Source organism: Onychomys torridus, chromosome 6, assembly GCF_903995425.1.
Source record: "Onychomys torridus chromosome 6, mOncTor1.1, whole genome shotgun sequence".
NCBI lineage: Eukaryota > Metazoa > Chordata > Mammalia > Rodentia > Cricetidae > Onychomys > Onychomys torridus.
The window spans coordinates 85,252,351-85,280,257 of record NC_050448.1 but is presented as its reverse complement, the minus strand read 5'-3'; the positions used below and the strand labels follow the sequence as shown (position 1 = coordinate 85,280,257).

The 27,907-nt window shown below is 43.7% G+C and overlaps 1 protein-coding gene across 1 annotated transcript in view; it reads left to right on the top strand.

The window, feature by feature from the left end:
• Positions 1–27,907, top strand: part of Fam102b (family with sequence similarity 102 member B) — a 55,555-nt gene that overhangs the window by 13,659 nt on the left and 13,989 nt on the right. The window contains exons 2-6 of the mRNA XM_036190563.1: positions 9,630–9,750; positions 14,358–14,387; positions 18,801–18,917; positions 23,310–23,356; positions 26,431–26,534. Coding sequence (XP_036046456.1) covers positions 9,630–9,750; positions 14,358–14,387; positions 18,801–18,917; positions 23,310–23,356; positions 26,431–26,534 — 419 coding nt within the window. The remainder of the gene's footprint in view (positions 1–9,629; positions 9,751–14,357; positions 14,388–18,800; positions 18,918–23,309; positions 23,357–26,430; positions 26,535–27,907) is intronic.

The window sequence follows — 27,907 nt, the reverse complement described above, 5'->3', positions numbered from 1 at the left end:
TGTCATCCAAGGTTCATAGTCCATCAGCATTCACGTTGGTGTTGTATAGTATACGATAACATGGACCCACCATTTTAGTAACCTACAGGATAGTTTCACTGCTTTAAAAATGTTGTCAACTCTGCCTTATTCATCCATCTTACTTCAACCACTAATATGCTTACTTTCTTCCTAATTTTGCTCTTTCAAGCATGTACCTAGCTGGACTTACAGTATATAGCCATGTCTTGGGTTTCTATTGCTGTGATGAAACACCATGACCAGGGTTGGGGATTTAGCTCAGTGGTAGAGCCCTTGCAAGGCCTTGGGTTCTGTCCTCAGCTCTGGAAAAAGAAAAGAAAAGAAACACCATGACCAAAAAACAAGTTGGGGAGGAAAGGGTTTATTTGGCTTACACTTCCACAGTGTTGTTCATCACTGAAGGAAGTCAGGACAGGAACTCAAGCAGGGCAGGATCCTGGAGGCAGGAGCTGATGCAGAGGCCATGGAGGATGTTGCTTACTGTCTTGCTTCCCCTGGCTTGCTCAGCCTGCTTCTATAAGAACCCAGGACCTCCATCCCAGACATAGCACCACCCACCATTGATTGGGCCCTCCCCCATTTATCACTAATTGAGAAAATGGATCTCATAGACGCATTTCCTCAACTGAGGCTCTTTTCTCTCTGATGATGTAGCAAGAATCTTAAAAGGTCTTTTTAATAAAAACAAACCTGAAGCCAGGTATTGGGGTGAATGCTGGAAGATCAGAGAAGCAGAACAAGCCACAGCCACCTCACCTCGTCAATTCCTCAGCTGATCCTGTTTCCTCAGACTGGAAGCCTCTGAGTCTTCATTCAGAATGAATCTCAGCTGAACTGCTGCTCAAGAACCTAAAAGCTTAACCAGCTCTAGTTCCTGGTTTTCACGCCTTATATACCTTTGTGTTTTCTGCCATCACTTCCTGGGATTAAAGACGTGAGTCACCATGCCTAGCTGTTTCCAGTGTGGCCTTGAACTCACAGAGATCTGGATGGATCTTTGCCTACCAAATGATGGGATTAAAGGTGTGTGTGCCACCATTTTCTGACCTCTGTATGTCTAGTGGCTGTTCTGTTCTCTGACCCCAGATAAGTTTATTAGGGTGCATGATATTTTGGGTACAAGCCCTCTATATTAGCATCTTTCACTTAGTGCATATAAAGTCTCTTCATGTTATCATAAACCCATCACAGTTCTCTTCCTTTAAATAAAAAAAATTAAAAAAAAAAACTATTCTTTTTTGTTTTGTTTTAAGATGGAGTAATCCGGGTTGGGGATTTAGCTCAGTGGTAGAGTGCTAGGCAAGGCCCTGGGTTCAATCCTCAGCTCAAAAAAAAAAAAAAAAGATGGAGTAATCCTTTGTTTTTACACACTTTGATGAAGAAGTTTTCATTAAACAGTCTTTCCAGCAGAAAACAAAGCAGCCTCCAGCTGCCCAGAGCCTGGGGTCCCCTTGCACGAGTGGTAAAGTAGAGGGGTGCACTTCCCCCTTTGATTAGCACGTGCCAGGGCCTCTTGACGTCACCCTTGCACCTCATCATTTTTCAGTTTCCCAGCAAAGGAGCAGAAGGCACAGACATTCATCATGTGGCATCTAGTCGCCACAGGACAGAGCATGCTCTGTGTTCCCTCCAGAATACATTACACTCATCCTAACTGGTGCACAGTCCATTGTTTACATTGGGATTCACGGTTGGTGGAGTCCGTCCTTTGGATTTTTACATGTGCAGTGCCATCCACTATAGCCCCTGTGGAATAGTTCACTGCTTCAGTAGCCTTGTGCCCAACTGTTCCCCACTTTCTCCTTCCCTCCAGCCACTGGTCCCTTCATGATCTGCATGCTTTTCCCTTTCTCAGAATGACGTAGCCCATAAGTAGATTTTCATTTCCTATATCCTTCCATGGTTTTTACCTTACTGAATTTGGGATTTTTTTTGTTTAATTTTTCTTTTATTAAGTTTTCCTAGACTGTGATATATATTCCCAAATTTCCAGTGTGGGACCTTTCCTTAGATTATTCTGGATTTTTTTTTCCTATTGCATTTTTATGCATCATATATACCTATATTGTTCTGTCTAGAAAGTATGGAAGTGATGCTAAATGGAACTCATAGTTACAGAAAAATGAATTCATTTTCTTGAATGAATTTGACAGTTTTTCAATTGCACATATAAGTAATGTACAATATTTTTCTTTCTTGTTGATATTTTTCACTTAGCATAATATCCTCTAGGCCACATTACTAATAGGTAAATATCCTTCCTTTAAAAGAAAATGCAGTGTGTGGGGGATGTGTGTGTGTGTGTCTGTCTGTCTGTCTGTCTGTCTGTCTGTCTATCTGTCTATGGCTGTGTGTCTGTGACATTTTCTTTATTCTTTCATCTGTTGATGGACATGTAGGTTGTTTTCAAATCTTGGCTATTGTGAACAATGCTGAAACAAACATGGATTGCAGGTGTCTCTTAAAAATACTAATTTCAAGCCATTGTGACGGCACTTGCCCATAATCCCAGCACTTGGAAACCTGAGACAAGAGGATTATGAGTTCAAGGCCCAGCCTGGGCTACACAGCAAGACCCTAACTTCAGACACCAAACAACTGACACACCAAACCGAAGAGCCTGCTTACGTCTGCTTTGGATACATACCCAAAGACATGTATGGTTGCTGGGTCATGTCATGGTTCTATTTTTAATTTTTTGAGGAACCTCCATACTCATTTTTTATAATGGCTCTACCAAAACCATATATATACCAGAGTTCTCTTTTTTCTACAACCTTATCAGCATTTGTTCTATTTTAATTATTTAATAACAGCCACTTTAGTTAGTATGGGTATCATTTCATTTGGGTATGTGTATGATTCTCTGATATTAGTGGTAAGCACCTCTTCATAAACTTGTTAGCCAGTTGCACAAACATTTTTGAGAAATGATTATTTAAGTCTTTGGCCCATTTTTAATCAAGATTTTTTTTTTAATGTTGCTATTATTGAGTTGTGAGTTCTTTATATGTTTTGGATATTAGCCCCTGATTATATGCCTAGTTTATAAATTTTCTTCCATTCCATATAAGGAATGCATTATCTCATGTGTATGTGCTGTGTGGGCATGTGTACACATTTCACATGTATTAAATACATGTATGTCTTCATCAGGATATCTGTCAGTCATTGGATGCAGCTCTTTTCTTTTCTTACATGAAGCTGTAGAGGCTTTTTGTAATATTTATAGCAGATTTTAAATAAGCAAGTATTCAGCTAACACTTATTTGAGTACATACTATGTGCCAAGGAATGCTGCATTTTATATGAAATTCTCCTTGGAACAATTCAGGGCAATAAAGAATTGTCAGCTGACATCTTTGTTTACATTCAGTTTCATTCTTTACCTCATGATGGGAGGTGATCCATTCTGTCCAGGTCCAATCCCTAATTATGGTCTGGGCTCTATTGTTTCTGACATTCTCAGGGATCAGTCTTCTCTGGCACCATCACTCATATCCACCCAAATGGTCAGTTTGGTCCCTACACTATTTTCCCCATCCATACTGAAGTGCGCTTAACTTTCCTACATGTTTAAGTGAAATCTTCCCCATGTCATGTCTTCAGTTGGATGCAGCCGTAAATCTCTCCACTCACTTCATTCCTAGCGGATTTGAAATGAGTTGCCCACATCTCTGGATCTGTTCCCCATAGTAATCTACTTCAATCCCACTTTGTCTCCAAAACTTCAGTCGCCAGCATTATGGGTGACTCCTTTTCGCCCTGTATCGCATCTGACCTCTCTGCATCTGACCTCTCTGCCACATGACATTGCTGAGCAGAGCTTCTTAAAACAGTTTCCGGTTGCCTTTGCTGATGCTCTAGTGCCCTTTCTCCTCCTGTAGACACTCCATGGCCTCTCCTGCCTCTCTCCTGCTCTGATATTGGTGTCCTTGCAGGCTGTCCTTGACCCTTCCTCCTTGGCACTCTCCCCAGATGGCCTCATCCTGTCCCATGGTGAAGACTCCCATTCATGATTCCAATCCTTTCTCCTGAGTTCTCTCTATGTCTGCCTACCCAGAGTTTCCAAGAAGGAGACTCTGGGACTGGGTTGTCATCTCCCTCCCTGCCTTGCCCACTAGTAAAGTGAATCAGTGAATGAGTAAATAAAGCTAGACCTCCTTCTGTTCCGTTTGTCCTGATGCTGTTACTGCTCAAGCCAAAAATGCTGCTGGAGTTGACCGATCCGTGGATCTTTAGTGTTGCAGTTAAACATCAGTTTTACAGATCTAACTGATCCTCACAGTCTTAAAATACTTGGTTCACAAAAGCTCATTCTTTGTCAGAACCTATGTGTCTTTTAAAATAGATAGGTCCTCATTAAATCAAGAAAAAAATCTCTATAAACTTGGCCATCATTTCACTTCGGCGGGCAAATTTGAGTGGACTTAGAAGTACATGTGTCTTTGAAAATGACAGCCTCTGACATTTATTATCGAGCTACACTGTACCCCAGGCGCTGTTTGGAACAGTGTGTAATAATGTATTTGCTTTCCCTGGGTTCCCATGGGGGGTAGGTACCGATCTCAGAGAAAGCACTGTAAATATGAGCAATGGGAGAATGTGCCAGAGTGACAGCTGAGGTGGGGTTAGAATCCACACAACCCAGCGCTGGGTAAGCGGCTAACCTCCAGGCTGTACTGCCTAACCAAGGGCGGGCATTCCTCATTAGCCCATTGTTTTCTATCACCGTTGCTGAAAGGTGTAAAATGCCTTGAATAGTCAGGACACAGGGTCATTCTAAACATGTGCCTGGAGTCCCCATTTGCTGGTTACTGAAGAAAGAGGATGACACTGGAATAATAGTTAGTCACAGAGATTGGCTCCATCCACTTCCATTGCAGTTTATGTTGGAGTTTTCAACAACATTCCCCATTTCCTCTGATTCTTTGAAACATAAACCATGGCCGTAGCAGCCTGCTCTTCTCCTGAGTCCTCTGCTTATTCCATGTTCGTTTCAGCAGCTTTATCGTGGTATCTTTGAAATGTTTGGTTTTCCACGGTGGCCACACAAATCACATTCCTTTGCTTTCTCTCTAGACAGTGGTTGAGCAACCGTCACATTCATAGGAAGTTAATGACTCACCTAACAGAAAGCAGTTACTAATGTGACTTTTGTCTCAGTTGCCAAGGAGTTTGCGTGGGTTTCCGTGGTAACCCATCAGTATAACAAATGTCACACACTAACTTTGCAGCTTTTTGGATTTGTTTAGTTTGGACAGCTTTTTCCCAAGGTCTGTGTGTACACAGGAAAGATGACCAGAGAAAAATCTGAGTAATCGCCTTAGGAACACAAATACACTTTTTTTTGTTTTGGGGGTTTTATGGGGTATTTTTTTTTTTGGTTGTTTGTTTGTTTTTGAGACAGGGTCTCTGTAGCCCAGGCTGGCCTCAAACAAACTCACTTAAGTTTTTTGTTTTGTTTTTTCCCTGCCTTGGTTTCCCAAATACTGGGATTGCAGGTGTGAACCACAGTCTCAGGTAGAGTTCTGGGGGAAGCAGAGGACCATTAGGAGGCTCTTAAGATAATTCAAGGAGATGATGCTAAGAGTCTCAGTTAGGATGGTGATGCTTAGAGGCAGGAAAGGAAGTAATTTCTAGATAGTTAGAAAGGGATGGGCAGGAATTGGTAGTTGGTCTAGACATGATCCCTTCGGGTTCTTTTTAGCTTAGCGAAGTTGGACAGTTTCTCTCAGTTCCTTTGCTACTGTGTTACAGTGTATAAAATGTGTAGGGTCTGGCATATTGAAAGCACTCGGCAACTGCTGTGGACATTTTCACTGAAGGGGAAGTCAGCAGGTGGAGGTGGAGAAGTATGTTTCCCTCTGGAAGATCTAACATCTTCATTAAAACCCATTCCTCACATGCTACAATCCTGCCCATATTTACACTGCTGTTCCTAACCTGGTTTCTCCCAAGTCTGCCAGACTTCCTGTTGGTTTCCCACCCTCTAGATAAACTAGATGAATATGAAATACTTCCCACGTAATTGTTTTCTAAGGACAACAGGTACATGCCCAGTGCACTTGGTATCTTTAATGTCTTTACTCAGGCCGAAGCTGCTCTCTGTTTCTGCAAATGATAGCATGTGAGATTTGGTACATGAAATCATTATAAAGATGCCACATTGTAAGGTTATTTTAAACTAGATTAAAAAGAAAAAAACTACTGTGTGTTTCTAATTAGTTTAGTTGGGAAATTACTGATATTTCACAAACAAAAACCAGCCCAGTCATTTGGTTTCCATTAACATGTTTTAGGGGCCTGTGATCTTGTTGTTTTTAAATACCATCTTAGTCCTGTGGAGTTGATGTGATTTCTTTTTCTTATTACATGTATTTGTGCGTGTACGTGTGTGCGTGTGCATGCATGTGCCTGAGTGTGAAAATGAATGGCAAAGGACAGCTGGGGGGGTGAGCCATCACTCCAGCCCATCATTCCTTTTCATCTGAAAACGTCTCTTCTTCCAGCACCAACTGAAAGTTTGCTTGAAGTTGCTTTTTTTTTTTTTTTATTTTTGGCTGTTCATTTTGATCTGTTTTTCCTGGTAAGAGCTTCTCCTCTGGGGCCAGCTAAGATACAACAGCAGCTCTGAAGCTGGTAAAGCTCTGCACAGATGGAGGGTGCTTGGCACCTTGGGTTTTTACTACAGCTGAGATGGCCTGGACCGTTTTGTTGGGAGCCCTTAGTGTCTGTCTCATTAGAATTGTCCCGATGAATTCGTGCACATTTCCCGAGTTGCCCGAGCTAGCTAGAGAAGGATTGATTCATCTGCCTCTCCTCTGCTCACTGTGCTGTCACGCCACTGAGACCTGCCCTGGGGTCACCCAGGCCAGAGAATCATCTGCTCCCCGGTGAGGAGCACAAAGCTGAGCTTCCTGCAGGAGGGGGGGGGGGGGGGCTGGCTGCTGCTAAAACAGCTTTCAATGGGCCCTCTACCTTTGGTCCTTCCTTCATTTTATTTCAGAACCGATTTAAAATTCCACTCTTGGCTTTCAACGTCAACAGCATCAGGTTCAGATTTCTTTGGTTGCTAAATTAACTACCTCTTGTCTGTCCCTTAATACTTGTTTTGTCTTCCTCTGAGGTGATGCTTTAAAACAAAAACAAAAAACTTGGTAAGTTTGGGAGAGAAAGTTAAAGCTATCTTTAGCTAGAAGTTTATATTTTCTAAGGACAATAAACTAGCGTGCTTTTTAAAAAATATTTAGAACAATATTTTTTGGGCAGTGGTGGCACACACCTTTAGTGCCAGCACCCTGGAGGAAAAAGTAGGCAGATCTAAGTTCAAAACCAGCCTGATCTAGAGAGCAAGTTCCAGGACAGGCAGAACTATACAGAGAAACCCTGTCTCAAAAAAACCAAACCAAACAAAAAATATTGTTCTTGATAGCTGATCCTACACCAGTGGTGTTAGTGATAGGAACAATCACGAATTCCTGAAGGTCCCAGGTCACCAGTGTATCTGCATGCCTTTCCTGGGAGCTCCAGGCACATGGCTGATGCCTTCAAGTCTCGACCAAGTGATGCTGGGAAGGAAAGAATAATTAAAAATCCTATGGGTTCTTTTTTATTATTATTATTTTCATGATTTTTTTCTGGGCGTTTTAAAAGTTTATTTATAAAACCAAACTCAGTGATTTTAATACACATTCGTTTATTTGCAGAGGCAGCAACTGCATTCACCCCATTTTTCCTTTTCTCCAACCTTTATCTAAATTGTTTATCTCACTCATTAGTCTCTGTTACTCCAGAGAAGTGATCCAGCTGTGTGCTTTCTTAAGAAAATCAGCCTCATCACATCTGTGCTCCGGGGACCATCACAGAGGAGGGGTGGGAAGATGAGGGGATTTAAGTCAGAGGCTGGGGAGGGCTGGGCTGGGCAGAAACAGGACTGCAATCTTGAGCTCCCAGCAGCTGTGTTTGCCTGTACACAGTCAAGCCAGTCAACATCCCAGCATGGAGTGGGGAAGGACTCAAGATCCCCTGAGGAGCCAGGGGTGCCACTTCTGGGAAATGGGGTGTTTGTTGACTTTAAGGCTATGGTTCCTGGTAGGTCATTTGTGCTTCCTTATGAGCCTACACCCATGAGTGTATGAGCTGCACAATCTGGATTCAGTTGGTTATTTAAAAAAAAAAAAAAAAAAAAAAAAAGACATGAAGTTGGGAGGTAGGAATAGATGTGATGGGTGTGGGAGGAGTTGGGGGGGAGTGAATATGATCAATATACATTTTATATGTATGTATGAAATTCTCAAGAATTAATACAAATATTGAGGCCAGGTGTGATGGTGCTTAGGAGGCAAGTTGATCTCTTGGAATTCAAGGCCAACCTTGTCTACATAGTGAGTTCTAGCCAGCAGAACTATATAATAAGACCCTGTCTCAAAAAAAAAAAAAAAGCTCTGTTGCCTCTATTAAGTGGACTAATAAGTAAATCTAGAGAACATTCATTCTTTTGCTTCATCCATTTTGCACTGTTTATGACCCCACCCCCACTCCCACCCCCCCCATCCGTTGTCTCTCTTCTTCTGTAAGTAGAATAATTATTTTTGCTTCCTAAGGCTAAGTCCCTTGGACCTACACAGAACAGTAAAGAGAAGAGCTTGTACAAAAGTCAGGAAACTTGAAAGAGGAAAGTTGTTGGAAAAACAGCAGATTGGGGGCTGTGGACAAAGGGCTTCAGAGTTAAATGGGTTTGGCTTGCGTGTGATCCCTGCACTCACCACCTAAATCACCTTGACTTTAACTCCCCTCCTGAGCTTAAATTCCTGGCATGTGCCTTGAGGGAAAAGCCAGCTACATTTTTGAGTTGGTGTGAGATTAAAGCATCATGTTGTGAAGTCTGAAATGGTAATTCATGTTGCTAAAACAGAGAGAAACTTAAGAGTACCTGTGTGTATTTCTGTCCCTTGCATGAAGTCCGACAAGGTTAGGAATTCTGCCTTTCATCTTGTATTTTAAACATTTAGACATGTACCCAACACACAGAACAGAATGAGTGGTGAAGAGTCACTTTAAACTGATTGACAAGTAAGTTAACTTCTTTGCATTTCTAATGGCCAATTATTCCTGTTCCACTGCTTACAAATACTGGCTTGTTGAATTGATATGTATTCCTGTGTGTGCTTGAGTGTGGAAGCCCAACATGATGGCAGGTGGTGCCCTGAGATGCTCAGTGTGGAAACCCAACATGATGGCAGGTGGTACCTGAGATGCTCAGTGTGGAAACCCAACATGATGGCAGGTGGCACCTGAGATGCTCAGTTCCTGGTGTGTAGAGTCAGGCTCTCTAGCTGAACCCAGAGCCTGCCGTTTTTTGGCTAGTTTGGCTAGTCAGCTTCCCCCAGGGAGTCCCTGTCTCTCCAATGGTGGGATTGCAGGCACCTGACTTTCACTTGGTCCAAACCACAGCCCTGTTGCAAAGTGGTCACTTTCCTCGCTGGCCATCCTTGGCCCCTGCGAATACTGATAGCTGTATAACTGTGTTGTAGACGTGAGGGAAATTGAGAGCGCTTTCAACATAGTAATTAATTGGCTTTCGGTTTTTGTTTTTCCCTATCCAGGGAGGTGGTGCAAGCAAACTGTGTTCGCTGGAGAAAGAAGTTCTCATTTATGTGTAAAATGAGTGCCAGTGCCTCCACCGGCGTCCTGGATCCTTGTGTCTACAGAGTATCTGTACGGAAGGTACAAAAATAGCCTATTATTCCTCCGCTTTCAGAAACCATAATTAGCTACAGTCACTGACTCACTTTATTTATATCTGCTTTAACGGTAGAACTGTAACTCCACACTTATAGCAATAAATTAAATTTCTGTGGAAAATCTGGTGGCAAACCTGAAGTTGTTACTCAAGAATCAAAAACAAATCTTTCTTCTCAGAAATACTGTACATTTGGAGTAGTTTGGGAGTGTCCATGCCTGTAGCCTGTCATCTATCAATCCCTACTCTTAACTCTTTTAACTTTTATAAAATAATATTTTCATCAAATTCTTTGAAAATTTCATACGATGTATTTTGAGCGTACTCATACGCCTCCCCTGACTCTGCTGCACACACCCTTTCCACCTTCACTGCCCTACCCTCCTGACTTTGAGTTTTCTTTTTATTTATTTTTTCAGTCCAGTTCAGTTTGTACTGGCCAACTGCTCTGGGGAATGGGGCCTGCCCTGGAGTGTGGTGCATCATTAAAGAAAACTGACTGCCCCTCTCCCAGCAGCTGTCAAATGCCAGTCTCTCCCCAACTAGTCAGCTAGCAGTTGGAGTTTTTTTCCCCACTCCCCCCTTCAAGGGCAAATTAGGGTCAGTCTAGGCTATGTCACATGACCCTGCCTTGAAAAATAAAAACCCAACTGTGCATTTTACATTTTATACACTTTTTTTTTTCCTGATTCTTTCTGAAACGGGCTCATTTTGTAGCTCAAGCCAGCCTGGAACTCACATGTAGCCTGGACTTGTCTCAAACTCATGATCCTCCTTACTTCTATCTCCCAAGTATTGGGATTACAGGCATGCCACTTGCCCAGCTTTATACATTTATATATAAATATATATATATATTTAAGTTATCAGAGTACATGTATATGTATATATATATATATATATTATATATTTAAGTTATCAGAGTACATGTATATGTATATATATTATATATATTATATGTATATATATTTAAGTTATCAGAGTACATGTATATGTTGGCAAAGACAAAGCCTTAGAATGAGAAATGTAAGTCTCTTCGCTCTTTCCCACTCTGGTCCCGCATCTTTCTGTATCCGATTAAAAAGCTATATTCTTGGATTTGTTATCCCGTGTTTTGAATGAATTGATAGCAGTATGATGTGCATGGCTCTATTCTAACCTTTTTTTATATTGCTTAATACACTCAGAATATAATAAATACATGTGTACAGAAATGGTTTTACAATTTTTAAGACTTTATGAAACTAGTTGTTTGGAGCAATAGTAACTGAGTGGAAGCTTCTGCAGAGGAAGTGTGGTACAGCAAGGGCAGACATGCAGTTATACCAGCCTGCCTTTGAGCCCCAAGCATGCCCCTTACCGACTGTGAGACCTTAGGCAATTATGACTCTAAATCTCTACATCCAAATAAGGCGTTCTTCCCTGATTCTTCGTGATGAGGCCAACTTCACCTTGCTGCTCTTACTGCTGCTGCCCTCCCATTGAAACCCTTCTGAATGGAGTTCCAATCATGATGCTTGAAGGACAGTGAGCTAGTCTTTGGATTGTAAGGGGAAAAAAAAAAAACATAGAACCAGCTTCGAGTAAAGCCTGACTACAAATTAAATGAGCTCAAACTCCAGGAAAGCCAACAGAAACTGTAGGTGCCAGTTATGCTAGGTCACACCTCAAACCCACCTTTCTCATTGTATAGGGCTCTGGTATACCCCATAGGACACGTGTGCTTCCGTTTGCAGTGATAACACCACGGCCAAACCAACTTGGGGAGCAGGTTTAGTCTTACAGAGTACAGCATGAAGAGAAGTCAGGGCAGGAACTAGAGGCAGGAACTGAAGCAGAAGCCATGGAGGAACTCTGCTTACCAGCTTGCTCCCTGTGGCTTGCTCAGCCTGCTTCCTTATACACCTCAGCCCAGGGGTGGCACCACCCACAGTGAGCTGAGCCATGCCCCCCTTCCCCACACACATACATCAATCATTCATTAATCAAGAAAATGCCCCCATAGGCCTGTCTACAGGCAATCTGATGGAGGTATTTTCCCAGTTGAAAAACTAACCAGCACAAAATATGTATGACCCCAGAAGTCAAAGGCTTAAACAAAATGGTATAGAAGTTGCTTCGGAACCTGAGATAAAGATAGTAGCTCCGCCATCTTTAACATATGGTTCCATCTTTAGATCTAAGGGGGCAGCTCCAGTCTTGTTCTCTCTTGACTAGTGACATAGGGGCAGACATGATACAAAAGTGGTGCCTGTGTCTTTTGCACACATCCCTCTGGTTAAAACTTAGTTGTGTGGCCACACCACACTGAAAGGCCATAGTTGGGTGGCCAGTAGGTTCTAACATGTCAGAAGAGAGGCTGATAAATCACCAGTAGTCTTCTGGTGTACTTAGTATGCAAGGCAGCATATTATGTAAGTCTATTCTACCTCACCTTCCCTAAGTATTGTATAATGGAAAGATCAGAGATCTCATCTATTTAAACATGTTGACCAATCCGGGGGCGGAGACAAATTAGGGGAAACTACTCGTGAATCATGTCAAAAAAACTAATTAATATAGAAAGAGCACCTCTACACAGTGTAAAAGAATCAACAGCACTTAGGAGAAGTTGTCAGCTGACAATATGTCCCCCTGAAAAGAAAGTATTTTAGACATACAATATACCCAATATTAGGCAAATTAAAACTACAGACAGACACCATTTTTATCTACAGATCTGATAAAGACCAGTTTGGTAGTGAACCCTGTTGCCTAGACACAGGGAAGCAGTCACTAATCAATAATTCTGTTAGTGCCATCCATGTGCCACTGCTCTGGAGTCTGTGAAGATGAGTGAACTGGAACAGAGTTCAGACCTCTTACATTTCACCTTCAGAAAGCAGGAGTTTATCAAATTAGACTTAGTGTAGTACTGATAAATGTCACCCATAAAAAACTATGGGGGAACAAAATAATTTAGGAAAGAGCGATTGGCTTAGAAAATTGAGGAGACATCTCTGCTCTTTGCTCCCACCCCAGTATTGGGGTGACAGGCACATGTGGCCACACCTAGCTTTTTAAATGGTGCTGAGCATCTCAACTGTGTAGGGTCCTCATCCTCGTATAACAAGCACTCTTTCCAACTCAGCTGTCTCCCCAACACACTTTCGGTTGGTTGCTTGGTTGGTTAGTTTTTAGGACTGGGGGCCTCATGATCTTCCTGCCTCTACCTCCCAAGTGCAGAGAGTATAGGTACTATACCACCATGGACAATTCATTGGGAGATTTTAATAAGGGATATGATCTTTTATAAGACCATGCTGCTGCTGCTATGGTGGAAAAGTTGGTTTTAATATCTCAAAGTAGAAATGCTTAGGTTTGGGGGTAGTAGTTTTACACAGAGATGGTCATTCTTTTGGGCAGCCAGATACCCAACTTAAAAGTACAGGATTCTGTTACTTGGGGAGCAAGAGCAGATCCTTAAGGCACAGCTAGCATTCTTTCTGCAGAAGCTAAATAAAGGAGTAGATGCAGGAGAGGGGGGACGGGAGGAACAGCAGCCAGGGAAGCAGAAGGAAACGAGGCAGATGTGGCATCAGGAAGGTCTAAAGAGGGATGTGATGGGAGAAAGGAGGCAAGTGGGAAAGCCCATCACACACTGATGAGAGGCTAGGATGGAGACAGGGAGCTTTTAGCTTTAACAAAAATAAAGATCGTTAGGGCTCTTGAGCTACTAGAGAGGGGAAACACAAACCAATCCAGTTGGAGAGGGTTGACTAGAAGAGAATGCAGCCAGTAGAGGTTGAAGTCTTTTGAATGTTTTTTTTTCCTCAATTCTTCTGTCATACATTACATCTGGACCTCAGTTTCCCTTCCCTCCACTCCTCGAAGTCCCCAGCGATCAGAAGTCTTTTGAATTTTGACCGTAGAGGAACAGCAATGGAAATAATCACGTTGAGGAAGGAAGGAACACCTCAAGGACTTTCCGTGGGTTTAAGAACGGCACTGTTAAGGGATGTGAAGTGACCCAGTGAAGAAGACGTTCTGATAATTCATGTGGAATGGGAATGGCGGCGGGAAAGGGCAGCCGGCGTTCATAAGTATAACAGAGCTCCTGGAGACTGTGTGCGAGGTAGAAGTGGTGGATAACGCTCCAGTATCAGACTTGCAAAAAGAAGCAACAGTTCTCTCAGTAAGGATGTTTTTAAAGTGGCCTTAGAGAAAGGAACTCTGTCCATGAGAATAGAAGGAAGCCGAGTTCACAGTGTGGGCACACGCTGTTCTCAGTGCTTCACACATAGTCCTTGCAAATGTCCTAAATTCAGAAATGTGGCCCAGAGCCCTGGCTGAGGGCTCTAGGAGGTCAAGGCCAATCCGCACAATGTGAAGAGGCTCCATGTCAAAAACTGACTAAAGAAATAAAATTGGAAGCAAAGTAAAAATTTTGGTCATTTTTTAGGATGCTGTTATTGATTTGAATAGTTGGATTTAAAATCGGCCTATTTTTATTGTCTGTGACAGTAAATGTCTGCTTTAGAATCCTTTAACTTACATTTAATCTTAAATCCTTCATCATGTAATGTCCTCATAGTGTTTTCTGTGTTTGCAGGAATTAAAAGGCGGGAAAGCTTATGCGAAGGTAAGTAGATGTTCTCTAACTCATTTTGTAATTCATAATGTTGTTATTGCAGTCGGTAGGCTTTTAATTGTTACTCAAACTTGACTCGTTTTAAGTAAAGCAAATTGGAGATTGAATAATTGGGACAATAAAGTTTTGCAACATTCTTTTGGGGGGGCTGGAGAATGGCTCAGTGGTGAGGAACATTGGCAGTTCTTCCAAAGGACCCAGGTTCTTTTCTAGCACACAGATGTGACTGTAACTCTGTAACTCCCGTTCCAGAGAACCCAACCCCCTCTTCTGGCATCTTCCGGCACTGCATGCTCATGGTACACAGACATACATGCAGACAAAAGAACCACACGCAGAAGAAAAACAAATGAATCTCTTTTAAAAAAAAAAAAGAGTATTCTGGGAGCTTGTTAGGGGCGGTTACCTTTTTGTCTTAAAACCATGGCCTCTCACCTTTTGTGAGACTGCTTCCTTCCTTATGCCCACATTATTTTCTGTTGACAGCCCTTCTGGCCTCCCGCTTAGTCTGTTCCCTATTTTCTAACCCTATCTTCCTTAGACCTTCCAGAGTGATCTTTCTAAACTCAAACATGATGCTATCATTCCCCACTCTTAGGCCTTCAGTAGTTACACGTTGACTACAGAGGAAATTGGGAATTCTATAAGCTAATAAATACGATCCATTTTGTCCACAAATGGTTTCTGCCGCCTCATCTCCTCTGCCTGCCATCTGAGTTCTCTCTGTTTCTCTCTTCTCTCTCCCAGCCCTCATTCTTACGGGGTCGAGGGCCATCACACACTTCCTAGAATATCTCATGCTATTTTAGCTTCCTAGCCTGGGGACTTGGCACCATGCATGTATCCCTCTCTCCCCTGTCCTTTCCACTCCTGTGTCGTTAACGACGCAGCTTAGTCCTGCCTTCCCGCTGCGGACTTCTCCACTCTTATATTTGTGTCTTCCTTTACCACAGCACTTTCAGGCAATACTGTAGGAACTGGCTTTCTGTTTTCCCACATTCAACTATGAAAATAAGACTAAAGGACCCAAGGGTAGCTCAAGGCAGAGCAGGAAATAGGCCCTAGGTTCCATCCACAGCACCAAAAAAGGAAATACATTCTTTATTCCTAATGAATGCTTAATGTTACCTGGAATACAAATGTTAAAAATTATCTTCTGAGTAAGTTAATGTCTGCCACAAATGTGGTATCTATGTATGACATATTTATGAGACACATATATGAAACACATACACATCTAGATATTCATGTGACAGTTATCTTGGTGAAGCCAAAGAAAGTCTTAAGGAAATATGGACTCTCTGGCACCATGCTATAAAGTCTGTAATATGAGTTCTTTGAAGACAGAGCATGTTTCCTGTTCCTCATTGTTCTCCTGGGTCTGCGTAAGAGTCTGGCACATAAAAGGTACATTGGTATGTCACTTTCTTAACAGGGACTGTCTTATTTGGGTTTTTTTGTTTTGTTTTGTTTTTTTGCTACTATACCAAAGTAGTACAACAGACTATATGATATAAACAAAATACATTCAGTTGTCAGTATTCCAGATGCTGAGAAGTCTAAAGTCATGATACCAACAGATCCTGTGTCTGGGGAGCCTACTTTCTGGTTTGCAGTTGACAGACTTCTCAATATGTCACCATGTGGCAGATTGCAGAGAGAGGGTGCAAGTTCTCTCCTATGTTAAAAGTGCATTCGTCCAGACCTCAGGGTACAGCTCAGCAGTAGAGCACATACTGAGACATGTGCAAGACCCTGGGTTTTGTCCCCAGTGACAAAAGGGGAGAGATGCATAATCCATTCATGAGGTCTTTCAGTCTCAAGGCCTGATTACCTCCATTTCAAAGCCCCCACCACTCCATACCATCCTATTGGGTGCTAGATTTTCAACATATGAATTCTGGAGGAGCAGAAGCATGCAATCCATACCAGAGATCCCTAGCAACAGTATAAAACTAGTATTGCAACAGTAGGGGCTAAGTTAATGGGCAGCTAGCCTTTAATTAAGACTCCTTTATTAGCATTTGAACCTTGATATGAATAGAACTGAAAAGTACGAGATTGTCTAAGAAAGTGAGTTCAAGAGCATTAGTGTCCTTGAGTTGACCTTGGCTATGGTTAGCAGAGTTAAGGGATGAACTAGGAAGGAAAAAGTTAATTTGGTCAGATGATCAGAGACAGCATAGACAACTCTTTAAAGAAGGGTTGTTCTGTGAGTTTTTTTTTTTTTTTCCTTTGTTTTTGTTTTGGTGAAAATAAAATAATCCAATAATCTGGAGAGCCGTGGGACAGGTTTGGTTGGTTCCTTCTGACAGGAGAAAATCCAGCATGTTTGTGTGCTTGTGGGAATGGGCTAGTAGAGAAGGGGTAAATCCAAGTGCCAGACAGGGGGGAAACTACAGCATACACATGGTAGGCAAGAGGCCACAGGAACACAGGCGTACCACCACAGTATGGGAGTGGGAAGGCAGTACAGACCCAGGTGCAGGGAGCCAGGAGAGCTTATGGAAATTAAGTGCTCTTGACCGCCCTTACTCCCTGAATGAAACAGGCAGCAAGGCCATTAGCAGGGGGACGAAGCAGGAAGAAGTGCTGGAGCTTTAAAGGGGAGACTGTATGGAATGGCATGTGTTGATAGTAGATGATCAAGTAAGTCTTCACATGCTCACTCAAACGTGTCTTTGCATGGACCTATCCTGGCCCCGTCCTGTGCTGCTCCACTAAAAGGCAGTAAGGCCAGACTAACTGAAAGCTAGGCAGCTGTTGCCTGTGTCTTGCTGTGTGCCTGACTTACTACACTGGGCTTATGTAATTCTCTGAGCCATTCTCTTTATTCTTTCATACCAGTTAACACTACTGAAATAGTAGGAGCAGGGGCTGTCTCTGACTCTGTTGCCTGCTTTGGGAACCCTTTCCTCCTACCAGGTCACCTCGTCCAGCCTTAATAGGAGAGGAGGCACCTAGTCTCACTGCAACTTGATATACCATGTTTGGTTGATGTCCATGGGAGGCCTGCCCTTTTCTGAAGAGAAGTGGAGGAGGAGGAGGAGGAGGAGGAGGAGGAGGAGGAGGAGGAGGAGGAGGAGATGGGGAGGGGGATGACTGGGAGGATTGGAGGGAGGGGGAACTGCGATTGGGATGTAAAATCAAAACAATTAATTTTAAAAAACCTATTGAAATAATGCTCCAGTCTGCAATTAAAACCATCCTCTTGCATGCCCCTGAAAGTGGGTCTAGAGAGATGGCTCATGGGGATAGTGCTTGCCACACAAGTGTAAAAACCTGAGTTTAGATCCTCAGAATGTGTAAACCCGGAATATCCGTGCTACAGTGAGATGGGACGTGAAGACAAGAGAATCCCTGCAGGCCAGCTAGCCTGGCAGGTACAGTATAGTGGAAACAACAAAGAGACCCTGTGCCTCAAACATGGTGGAAGGTGAGGACCAAAGCCTGAGCTTGTCCTCTGACCTCTGCACATTTGCTGTTGGATGTGTATACATAGGTATGCACATCCATACACATACATTATACACACAAAAAAAAAAAACCTTGAAGCAAACAACCTCAGCAATGTTTGAAACATATTATACAGTTTATTAATGTTCATAGAGATTGCTTAATTCACTTTTTTTGTTCATAAAAATTGTACAGTTACGTAGGAGTAGACTGCCAAAATGACAGTGATGTAAGGGGTACACTGGAACAGGGCATCTGGGGTAAGCAGCATCAGAGGAATAACCAGAGCTAGCTTGGATACCGGCAGGAAATGGCCTTCCTGGGTAGTAATGTGGAAGAGGGACAAGTTTAAACTGAACTTCTGGGTAGCAGCAGAGAGGGTAGGTGTGAGACGGAACCGTGAGCAAGGGAAGCGGAACCGTGAGCAAGGGAAGCGGCTTCCATGGAGAGACTCGGCTGAAGGCGGATTGGCAGAGAGAGGAAGAGGGGCCCCCACTAAAGAAGCCAGGAGGCTCACTTGAGTCCTCTTATGAGTGCGGGGAGAATGAGAACCTAACCTGTCAGGATCTGCAGTCCCCCGTGGCTAACTCGGCACAGGGAGGATCCAGAGTAGCGGAGAGAGTCTGTACCGCTGCACATGGGCACAACGGCTCGTCTTCCCACAATGCCATGGGAGTGTAGGTGTTATGTGAATGACTTTGCTTTTGGGTGTGCCTTAGTTTTACTAGCACGGACATATGTTGACTTTAACGCGTACAGAAATGTATTCAGCACAGCCCATCAAATCCATGATCAGAGGTGAGGTAAGGGGTAGATTTTTATTACAAAGCAAATGGTAAAGCAGGTAGAAGTAAGCTTTGAGAAAACTCACGGTCGAATGTCTATTTTAAGGAGATGTGATAGAGCCTGCTAGATGGTCTATTAATATGATTCTCTTTCTTTTCATAGCTGGGCTTTGCGGATCTAAACCTGGCGGAGTTTGCTGGATCAGGAAATACCACCCGTCGCTGTTTACTGGAAGGCTATGATACCAAAAATACAAGACAGGACAACTCCATTCTCAAAGTAAGCACTCTTCAAGACTTTCATGCCAATAAAAGAGAACTTCTGCCTCCAGCTAAGCACAGGTGTCTGCTACCATAGACACAATGGGACTCCATACTGAGGTCATGAGCCTCCACAGCACCCGGGAAAGACCCTTCCAAGCCATAGGAGCAGTGAAAAATAATGATCATCTTTATGGTCCAGTGTGTTTGTCATCGGTGCTGTGAATAAATACACCACCACTGCAACAGAGCGGGAGAGGGGGCATGATGATTAGATATGTGGCTTAAAATCCATACAGCTATGGGGCTAGAAAGCTGGCTTAGTAGTTAGGAGCACTTGCTGTACAACCCTGAAGAGCTGAGTTTGGATCCCAGTACATGCTCATGCTTGTAACCCCAGTGATGTGGAGACAGAAAGTTCGCTAGTGCTTGCTGGCTGTCAACCCAGCTATGAAATGCAAGCTCCGGGCTCAGGGAGAGACCCTGCCACAAAGGAATAAGGCTGAAAATTATAGGACTTCTGATGTCCTCCTCTGGGTGTTGTGTGTGCATGGGTATGTACGCTGACACATGCATTTGCCCACATGCACATGGCGTGCATGTACACGCACACGCACACACGTGCACACACACACCTCTCAGGAGAACTTCCAAAGAAGCTGTGATGTGTATGTAGGAGTCACTGGCTTCTCTTGTAACTAGTGAAGTGGCAGGCAGACCCACTCATGGGGCTTATTTCTCCAAATCTCATGAGGGGCCATGTGTTCAGGTCATCACAGAGAATGTATGCTTCATGAAGCTGATGGAAATATTAAATGACACCCATTGGGAAAATATTCAGAAAGTATCTCGGTGAATCTTTGCTACATTTTACTTAATTAGTAAGTTACCTAATAAGAAGAAAGACAGATATTTAAAAACCAAATGGTTTTTATTCCAAAGTTAGGAAAGTGAAGAATTACTTTATAACTGAAGCTTAAACTTTGTTTTCAGTGAACATTTAGCTCTGGAGATATAGAAGTTTATGAACTGGTTCTTAGAGGCAGACATCCCTTGCACACATCAGCAGCTTTAAAGAAAGATGGGATGGGCACTTGATGTGGAGAGCAAAATGATAAAGAAGATGAGGAAATGTCAGGTATGGTGGTACACACCTATAATTATAGCACTTTGGAGATGGAAGCAGGGATGATCAGAGGCTCAAGGCCAGCCTTAGATACAAGAGACCCTGTCTCGAAAATCAAGGTAGGAGCCAGGCAGTGATGGCACTCTCCCTTAATCCCAGCACTCAGGAGACAGAGGTAGGCAGATCTCTGTGAGTTCAAGGCCAGCCTGGTCTCCTGAGTGAAATCCAGGACAGCCAGAGCTACACAGTGAAACTGTGTCTCAAAAAACCAAAACAAACAAATCAAGGGAGAAAATTAAAAGAGCATCATCCTATGAACTTCAAGTTTATTTGATTTTGTTGTTATATATCTGAAAATATCTCAGGGCACTTGCACATATCCCCCTACCATGAGATTGGCAGGTCTAGATAGATGGTGTCTTAGTTAGGGTTTCTATTGCTGTGAAGAGACACCATGACCACGGCCACTCTTATAAAGGAAAAACATTTAATTGGGGCTGGCTTACAGTTTCAGAGGGTTAGTCCATTACCATCATGGTGGGACATGGTAGCATGTAGGCAGACATGGTGCTGGAGGAGGAGCTGAGAGTTCTCCATCTTGACTGGCGGACAGCAGAAGGAGACTGTCACACTGGCCAGACTTGAGCTTATAAGACCTCAGAGCCTGCCTTCACAGTGACACACTCCCTCCAGCAAGGCCACACCTAATAGTGCCATTTCCTGTGGGAGTCTATGGGGGCCACCACAGATAAAAATCCCTGTTTTATAATGGGGAAGGTGAGTCTCAGAAGGCTAGGTGCTTTTTGTAACAGAAGTAGTGAATGACAGAGCTGAGACCAGCATGCATATCTGCTGTTCAGTGGCCTTTTCTCATTAGCGTGCCCTCTAACCCCATTCTCCAAACCCACTGTGTGTGTGTGTGTGTGTGTGTGTGTGTGTGTGTGTGTGTGTGTGTTCTTCTTTGAGACAAATGCTTTACCCATCAAGTCATCTTTCCCTGAAATAGTTTTTAATTTTAGGTGGTTCCCCCTCTCCTACCACCATCTCCTATGTTCCCAGCCCCCTCTGTCATCTCACACAGCTGTCTTCAACCCTACCCCTTCCCCCTGATCTGCCAGGCCTCACTTGCTTCCGCCTCCCCCTTACGTAGCTTAGCATGCACAGTTCATGATTATCCTGCTTGAATTAATACTCCGGGTCCCTTTGCCTGTTGCTGTCCCTGAAGATCTCCAGTCCCACTTGGCTTGACTCTGTGTCCTCCCTGAGTCTGTGTCCTGAGCTGGACATTGCTGGAGGACACACAGATGAGTGGGCATTACTGAAATCAGGCTCTCCTCCAACTGGCGGCCGTATTCTGCCTCCTGTCCCAATTTAGATAGTGGCCTTCCTGCCTTTTTTCTCAATGTATTTTCATACCCCGTTTTACCTCGGCGAAGCTTCTCCTTTATTGAAGAAATAGAACTCATTAAACTCACATCCCCTCACCACCCCAGCATAGAACTTACAATTCTGCTTGTCTCCCCTGTATTATTACAGTGCATGGCTGCTGCCTTGCCTGTGGTTACAGGGAAGACATGCCTCTCTTCCTGTGAGAAGTGAGTCCTTCCTCTTGGGCTCTAGAATCCTCACAGGCATAATCAAAGATTTTTCTCTTGGATCATCTGCTCTTGGTCATCTCTCCCTTTAATGAACCATCCTTGTCAGCATCCAAAGAAACAGCTACAGTGTCCCCATATCTTAAGAACAGAGCTCAGCCTCCCACCTCTCATCTCTGTCCCACTTCTCTGTCCCGCCTCACTACACAATTTCTTCCAACCCAAGACATTCAGATAGTCCCAAGTGCTGTCCTGGAGAGATAGAAACCAGATTGGAGGATTGCGTGAAAGGAAGCAGTAAGAGAACCAGCACAACAGGATAGGTCTGAGAGTTAAGTAAAACATAAAGTAAAAAAGAGACGACAGTGGAGGTCCTGGGTAAGAGGTATGAATGAACAAGGTTTAAAAGATGCCTGTCACACGTTAGCTGTGTGTGTCCTGTGGGTCATTAAGACTATGCACTCGGTAAGCATGGTCCTGGGTTCTGCCCTATGCCAGCTGTGATTCAGAAACTATCCCCCAATCTCTGTGGTCTCAAAAGGAGAATGTTACTCTCCCATGGGAGTGTTAAAGATGAAGTGAGTGAGATGGTGTGGATAGGACATGTAGTTTATATCTGGAACATAAGTTCCCAAATCCAGCCAAGTGTGGTGGTGCATGTGTATAATGAGATGATGTGTATAGAACATGTAGCTTATATCTGGAATATAACTTCCCAAATCCAGCCAAGTGTGGTGGTGCATGTGTATAATGAGATGATGTGTATAGAACACGTGTTTATGTCTGGAACATAAGTTCCCAAATCCAGCCAAGTGGGGGCTTAATGTGTATAATCCCAGCACTTAGGAGTCTGAGGCAGGAAGATCTTAAGTTTGAGGTTATCCTTGGCTACAAAGCAAGTTTGAGGGTAGCCTGGGATACTGAGATTTTCTCAAAGAGCCAAAACAAAATAAATTATCAAGACACTATCATTGTGAATGCCATTATTATTAATTTTTCCATAAGAATGTGAATTTGGGGCTGGGAATATTGCCTGGTTGGTAGGAAGCCTGCCTAGCATACACAGAGCCCTGGGTTCAATCCCCAGCACCACATAAAGGGTATGGTGGCACATGCCTGTAATTGCAGCACTCAGGAAGGGGGAAAGGGCAAAGTTTAAGACCACCCCGTGACACACAGTGAATTTGAGGCCAGACTCCCTCAGGGGGAAAAAAAGTGGGATTGTCTGTCCTGTGGTGGATTCTTTAAAGTTCCTTAGCAACCAGGGACTGTCACCATCTTAGAGGGAAACAACCAAAGCTGGTGCAGAGGCTCTGCCCTTTAGAGCTCCGGGAAGATACCCCATGGAGCCTCAGCCTGTGGAGCTGGAGGCCTGGTTATCAAATATTTACACCCCACAGGAATCTGGAGTAAACAGACACTGCCAAGGAAGGGATATTACTGGGGAAGTGCTTACTTTTTATTTTTATCTTTTCCACAAGGTTTTGAACATTAAAGATGATTTTTAATCCTGTCTGCATAAAGTAGTCATTGAATATTGGGCACACCCTCATTAAACATTCATTTCACATAATGCTTTCTAGATAGAAAATATAAATAAGACTAATTGTAACGGGGGAAATACAGATTAGCAAAAGCTGGCTTCTCAAGAAATCTTTATAATTGTGGCATTTGTTGCTCTTTTGCTTAGGTTTTGATCAGTATGCAGCTGATGTCTGGTGACCCATGTTTTAAAACGTAAGTTGAGATTTTTTATTTATCTGCAGTATGGATTATTTATCTGCAAGTATGATACAAATTGAAGCAGATTTGTAGGCAGACAGTTCCTTTCATGGTGGACTGACCTGAGCGTTGTAGAAGTAACTGTTTCCTATTGCCAAGTGAGCTTTCTGCTCTCAAAATGATGCAAGCTATGGAGTGTTTGCTGTCTTTGGGTTTTCAGGTTTAAGGTGACATTGTACAAATAACATTTTAATTTGCTATTTCCTTATTCACTTCTTTAACAGTAGGTGTCTTAGAGTGTGTGGGACTGCATTTTAACTTCAGAAACAGCAGTGAGCTGAAGACACTACTTTCTACCACCCTAGGGCTTATGCCGTAAGAAACAACCAAGTCATGATAAACAGAAAAGGAGCCTGGGAATAGATGCTCTGATGCGGAGTGGCAGGGGACCGGGTGATGCCGTAAAGAGCTTTGCTGTTTTATGTCGAGTATCAGGGGAGGCCTCCCTGCTTAAGATGACATTTGAGTAGAGACTTGAAGCCACATGGATATTTGGGGAAAGAGTATTAGGTGGAGGGAATATGGAACAAAGCCTGGAGAGGGTCCTGTTCCCAGCGTGCTCAAGTAACTGCCTGGAGACCCACATATCTAAAGCAGAGGGAGTGAGGAGCTTAGTAATAGGAGATGAGGTCAGATGGTCATCTCATGGGCCATTAGAATAAGGACTCCACTTACCTTCTGAGTAAGATAAAAGGCTACAGCACTTTCAGGTGAAAAGTAAATGCTCTTATTATGCAAGGTAGAAAAGAGACATCCCTGGGGGAGCCGTGACGGGAACAGGATAGAAGAGGTAGATTGTGTGATGGTTCCATTAGTTAATGTTTCTCTCCTGAGAACTCACAAGAGTTGCAGTTCAGAGCCCAGTTGTAAGACACAACAAAACCCACGTCTAAAAAAAGAATTTGTAAAGCATTCTGGTGGGATCCAAATTCTTACCTTACAAATGAGGAAACTGAGGCAGAGCAGTCGCCTTGGCCAAGTATGTCTGGGTGGAACCCACAGTAAACAGCTACAGATGCATGCCTGCTCTCCTGGATGCCTGTGGACGTGGGAGGTGTGCACACAGCACACGATGTGACAGGGCAGAGAGCAGAGGGCCTCTATCACCACCGTTCCTTGAAAGCCAGAAAGTCCTCACTGAGGGGGTGGGACTGGGGTAAGTCGTGATGATGAATAAGAATGTACTAAGCATGGAAGGCAAGTAGAGACATTCCAGGAAGAGAAAACCATTTGCACACACACAGGGCATTGTTGGGGTGCACGGGATAATGATGTCTTTTAGGAAGTCATTTTTCACAGACTCCGAGCATTACTTTAAAATTAAAATAATCCCCATTTCTTTCATCTGCAACTGTGCTGTATCAAGGGATCCTGACTACGAATATTATACGTTTTTTAACAAAAGGAGTAATAGAACAGAGCCAGCACACAGTGGGCCCTCAGGGGTTAGTCATGAACTGTGCTGCCCAGGGTAACAGAAGTGCAGCAGCCTGGTTAAGAGTTCAGATTCTAAGTGTGCTGCACTAACAGCCTGTGGTCAGCTTGTTCTGTCTGAAAGCTGGCTGCCCCTGTCTTGGAGCACTCAGCAGGAGTGACTCCGGTTCTCTGAGACAGCAGGACGGAAGTGCCAAATTGGATATGTTGTGCCTGGAATCACCTGTAGAAGGGAAGAAGTCTGGCAGTTAAGAATTGAGGTTTGCAGACACAGGCCAGTCACCGGTGATTTATGACTGTTATATAGACTCCATTCTTTACATGAATCTTTCATGTGTTTTTACTGTGAAATAGTCAATGGAGTTTTGGTTTGGTTTGGTTTTTTAACCAAGTTTTTTTTATGTTATTTAGACACATAACTCAGCTAGGCCTGGTGGTACAAGCCTGTAATCCTAGCACTTAAAAAACTGTGACAGGAGGTTCTTCATGAGTTCAAGGCCAGTCTGGGCTACATACAGATTACCAAGCCAGCCAGGACTACAGAGCGAGATCACGTCTCAGAAATATATGCCCCCACCCCAGCTGGGCGGCGGTAGTGCATGCCTTTAATCCCAGCACTCGGGAAACAGAGCCAGGCGGATCTCTGTGAGTTCGAGGCCAGCCTGGTCTACAGAGCAAGATCCAAGACAGGCCCCAGAACTACACAGAGAAATCCTGTCTCAAAAAACATATATACATCCCCAAAAATATCACAACAAAAGTCAAAATACAACTATTGGTAATTAAAGAGGTTGGTCTAAAACAGACTGTGAAAAGCCTTGGGAGTCATGTGAGGAGCTGAAGCTTTGTCCCAAAGGTACTTTTAAAGGGTTTGCCTTGGCTGTAAGATAGATAGGCTTATGTTGCCCAGGTTAGTATACAGCTTGCTATGTGCCCAAGGATGATCTTGAACTTCTGGTCCTCCTGCCTTGACCTCCTGAGTGCTGAAATTATTGAAATTATAGGACTATGACACCTCATTGGATCTCGATCTCTCTCTCTCTCTCTCTCTCTCTCTCTCTCTCTCTCTCTCTCTCTCTCTCTCTCTCTCTTCCTCTCTCTCTCTTCTCTCTCCAGACCTCCATGAGACTCTTTCTGTTCCCAGTATTTTGTTGTATAAAAAGCCTTTTTCCACAGGCAGGAGAGGTGACTAAGTGGTTAAGAGCACCTGCTGCTCTTGCAGAGGACCAGAGTTCAGTCCCCAGCACCCACGTCAGGTGGCTCACAATCATCTGTAACTCTAGCTCCATGGGGTCCACCCCCCTCTTTCAGTCTCTGCAGACACCTGCACATGTGTGCATGCACACACTTGTACATAGATAAAAATAAAACCTTTATATGAAAATCTCTCCCACATTTATCATTCAGGTTTTTAGTGCTCTAAAAGATGCTTATGGATTATTTAATGGTTTTTATTTCATCCTCACAAGGCTAATAACTCTAATAAACAGCTTTCTCAAGCCAGGCACTGACCACACGATGACTCTCTAACACTAGTTCAAACCTGCAGGCTCACACATGATTCAAGATCTGATCCGTAGACTGTCTGTTTACAGGCCTCCCTCCACGTCCATGTCAATACCCATCGCTGGGGAATCTGAGTCTCTGGAAGAGGATAGGAAAGGCGGGGAGACCCTCAAGGTGCATCTCGGAATAGCAGGTATGGGTATATAGCTTCCTGGCCCTTTACTTTCTGGAAAATAATACTATTTAATTTCCTAATAGATTCCTAAACCCTGAGGGGCTGGCAGGATGGCTCAGCAGGTCAAGGTGCTTGCCACCAAGCCTGATGACCAGTGTTTAACCCTTGGAATCCACACAGTTTAAGGAGAGAACAAGCTATCCTCTGACCTCCACACGCATTCTGTGGCTGTGGAACATGCATGTCCACACACACATACACAAAAATGAATGTTAAAAAAAAAATCCTACAACCACCCACATGTAAATTTGTGTGCACTCATGACTTGAAATGGACCGGTTAGTATGGTGCTCCAACCAGGACTACCTTGTCTAGGGTCATGTGCACTGACAGGGATCGCTGAATGTTGTGTAACCCTGCCTCTCGCTGGCTGCATCCACTCCTCACAAACACGAGAACCTCTGATTTTCCCCACTCCTCCCTCAGGCTGGGCCCATTCCCCCACCAGCTCTTTGCTGCTGCTGCTGCTGCTGCTGCTGCTGCTGCTGCTGCTGCTGCTGCTGCTGCTCCTCTTTCCCTTCTTGCTCCTTCTCAAGCCTCGCTGTGCATTTGATTCACCTGGGGGTGGAGGGTGCTAAAACACCCCGCTAGCACCGGCAGCCGGTCTTGGACTCGGTGGATCCTCATGAGGCCCTGGGACTACACAGCAGCTCAGCTCCTCTATTGCTGCTGCTGCTGATCCGAGCACACTTTGAGATCCACTTCCCTAGACAGTCTTCCAGCCGAGGCAGAATCAACTGTGGTTGCTAAAAGCAGGGGAGGCAGCGTGCCAACCTGGCTGCAGGGAAGGGACCAAAGAGTTTCCTTCTAGCTCCCAAATGATGGGAACAGGGTGTATTGTTGGAAAGAAAGGTGACACGCTAGGATTAACACTTTCACCACCTTCTCAAATGTGCAGCGAGAGGGTTTCTCCTAAGTAATTGTGAGTATGGATTTCTTGATTTAGGATCAGCTGGTCTTATGGATACTGTTAATCTTTCCATTAACTCCTCCCTCGAGCTGCTGTCTATGCTGAGAAAATATAAAGTAGACCTATCATCCTTCTCATAGGTTAATATCTGTCTTCCTATCTTCTGCTGTCCTCTAGACTCAAGCAGTCCAGTTTCGGATAGATAGACAGACAGGCAAGCAGGCACACAGACATGGAGAAGTATCATCAAGAGAATACGTAATTGAGGCATGCATCAGTTATGCAGACAAACTTCTAGAAAGCAATACTGCTTGGATTCATCACTGGCTTGCTGTGACGGAAGAACTTGAAGGATGTTTGGGCTCACAGTTCCAGGATGCAGTCCGTCACTGTGGGGAAGTAACGGTGGGGTGGGAGGTAT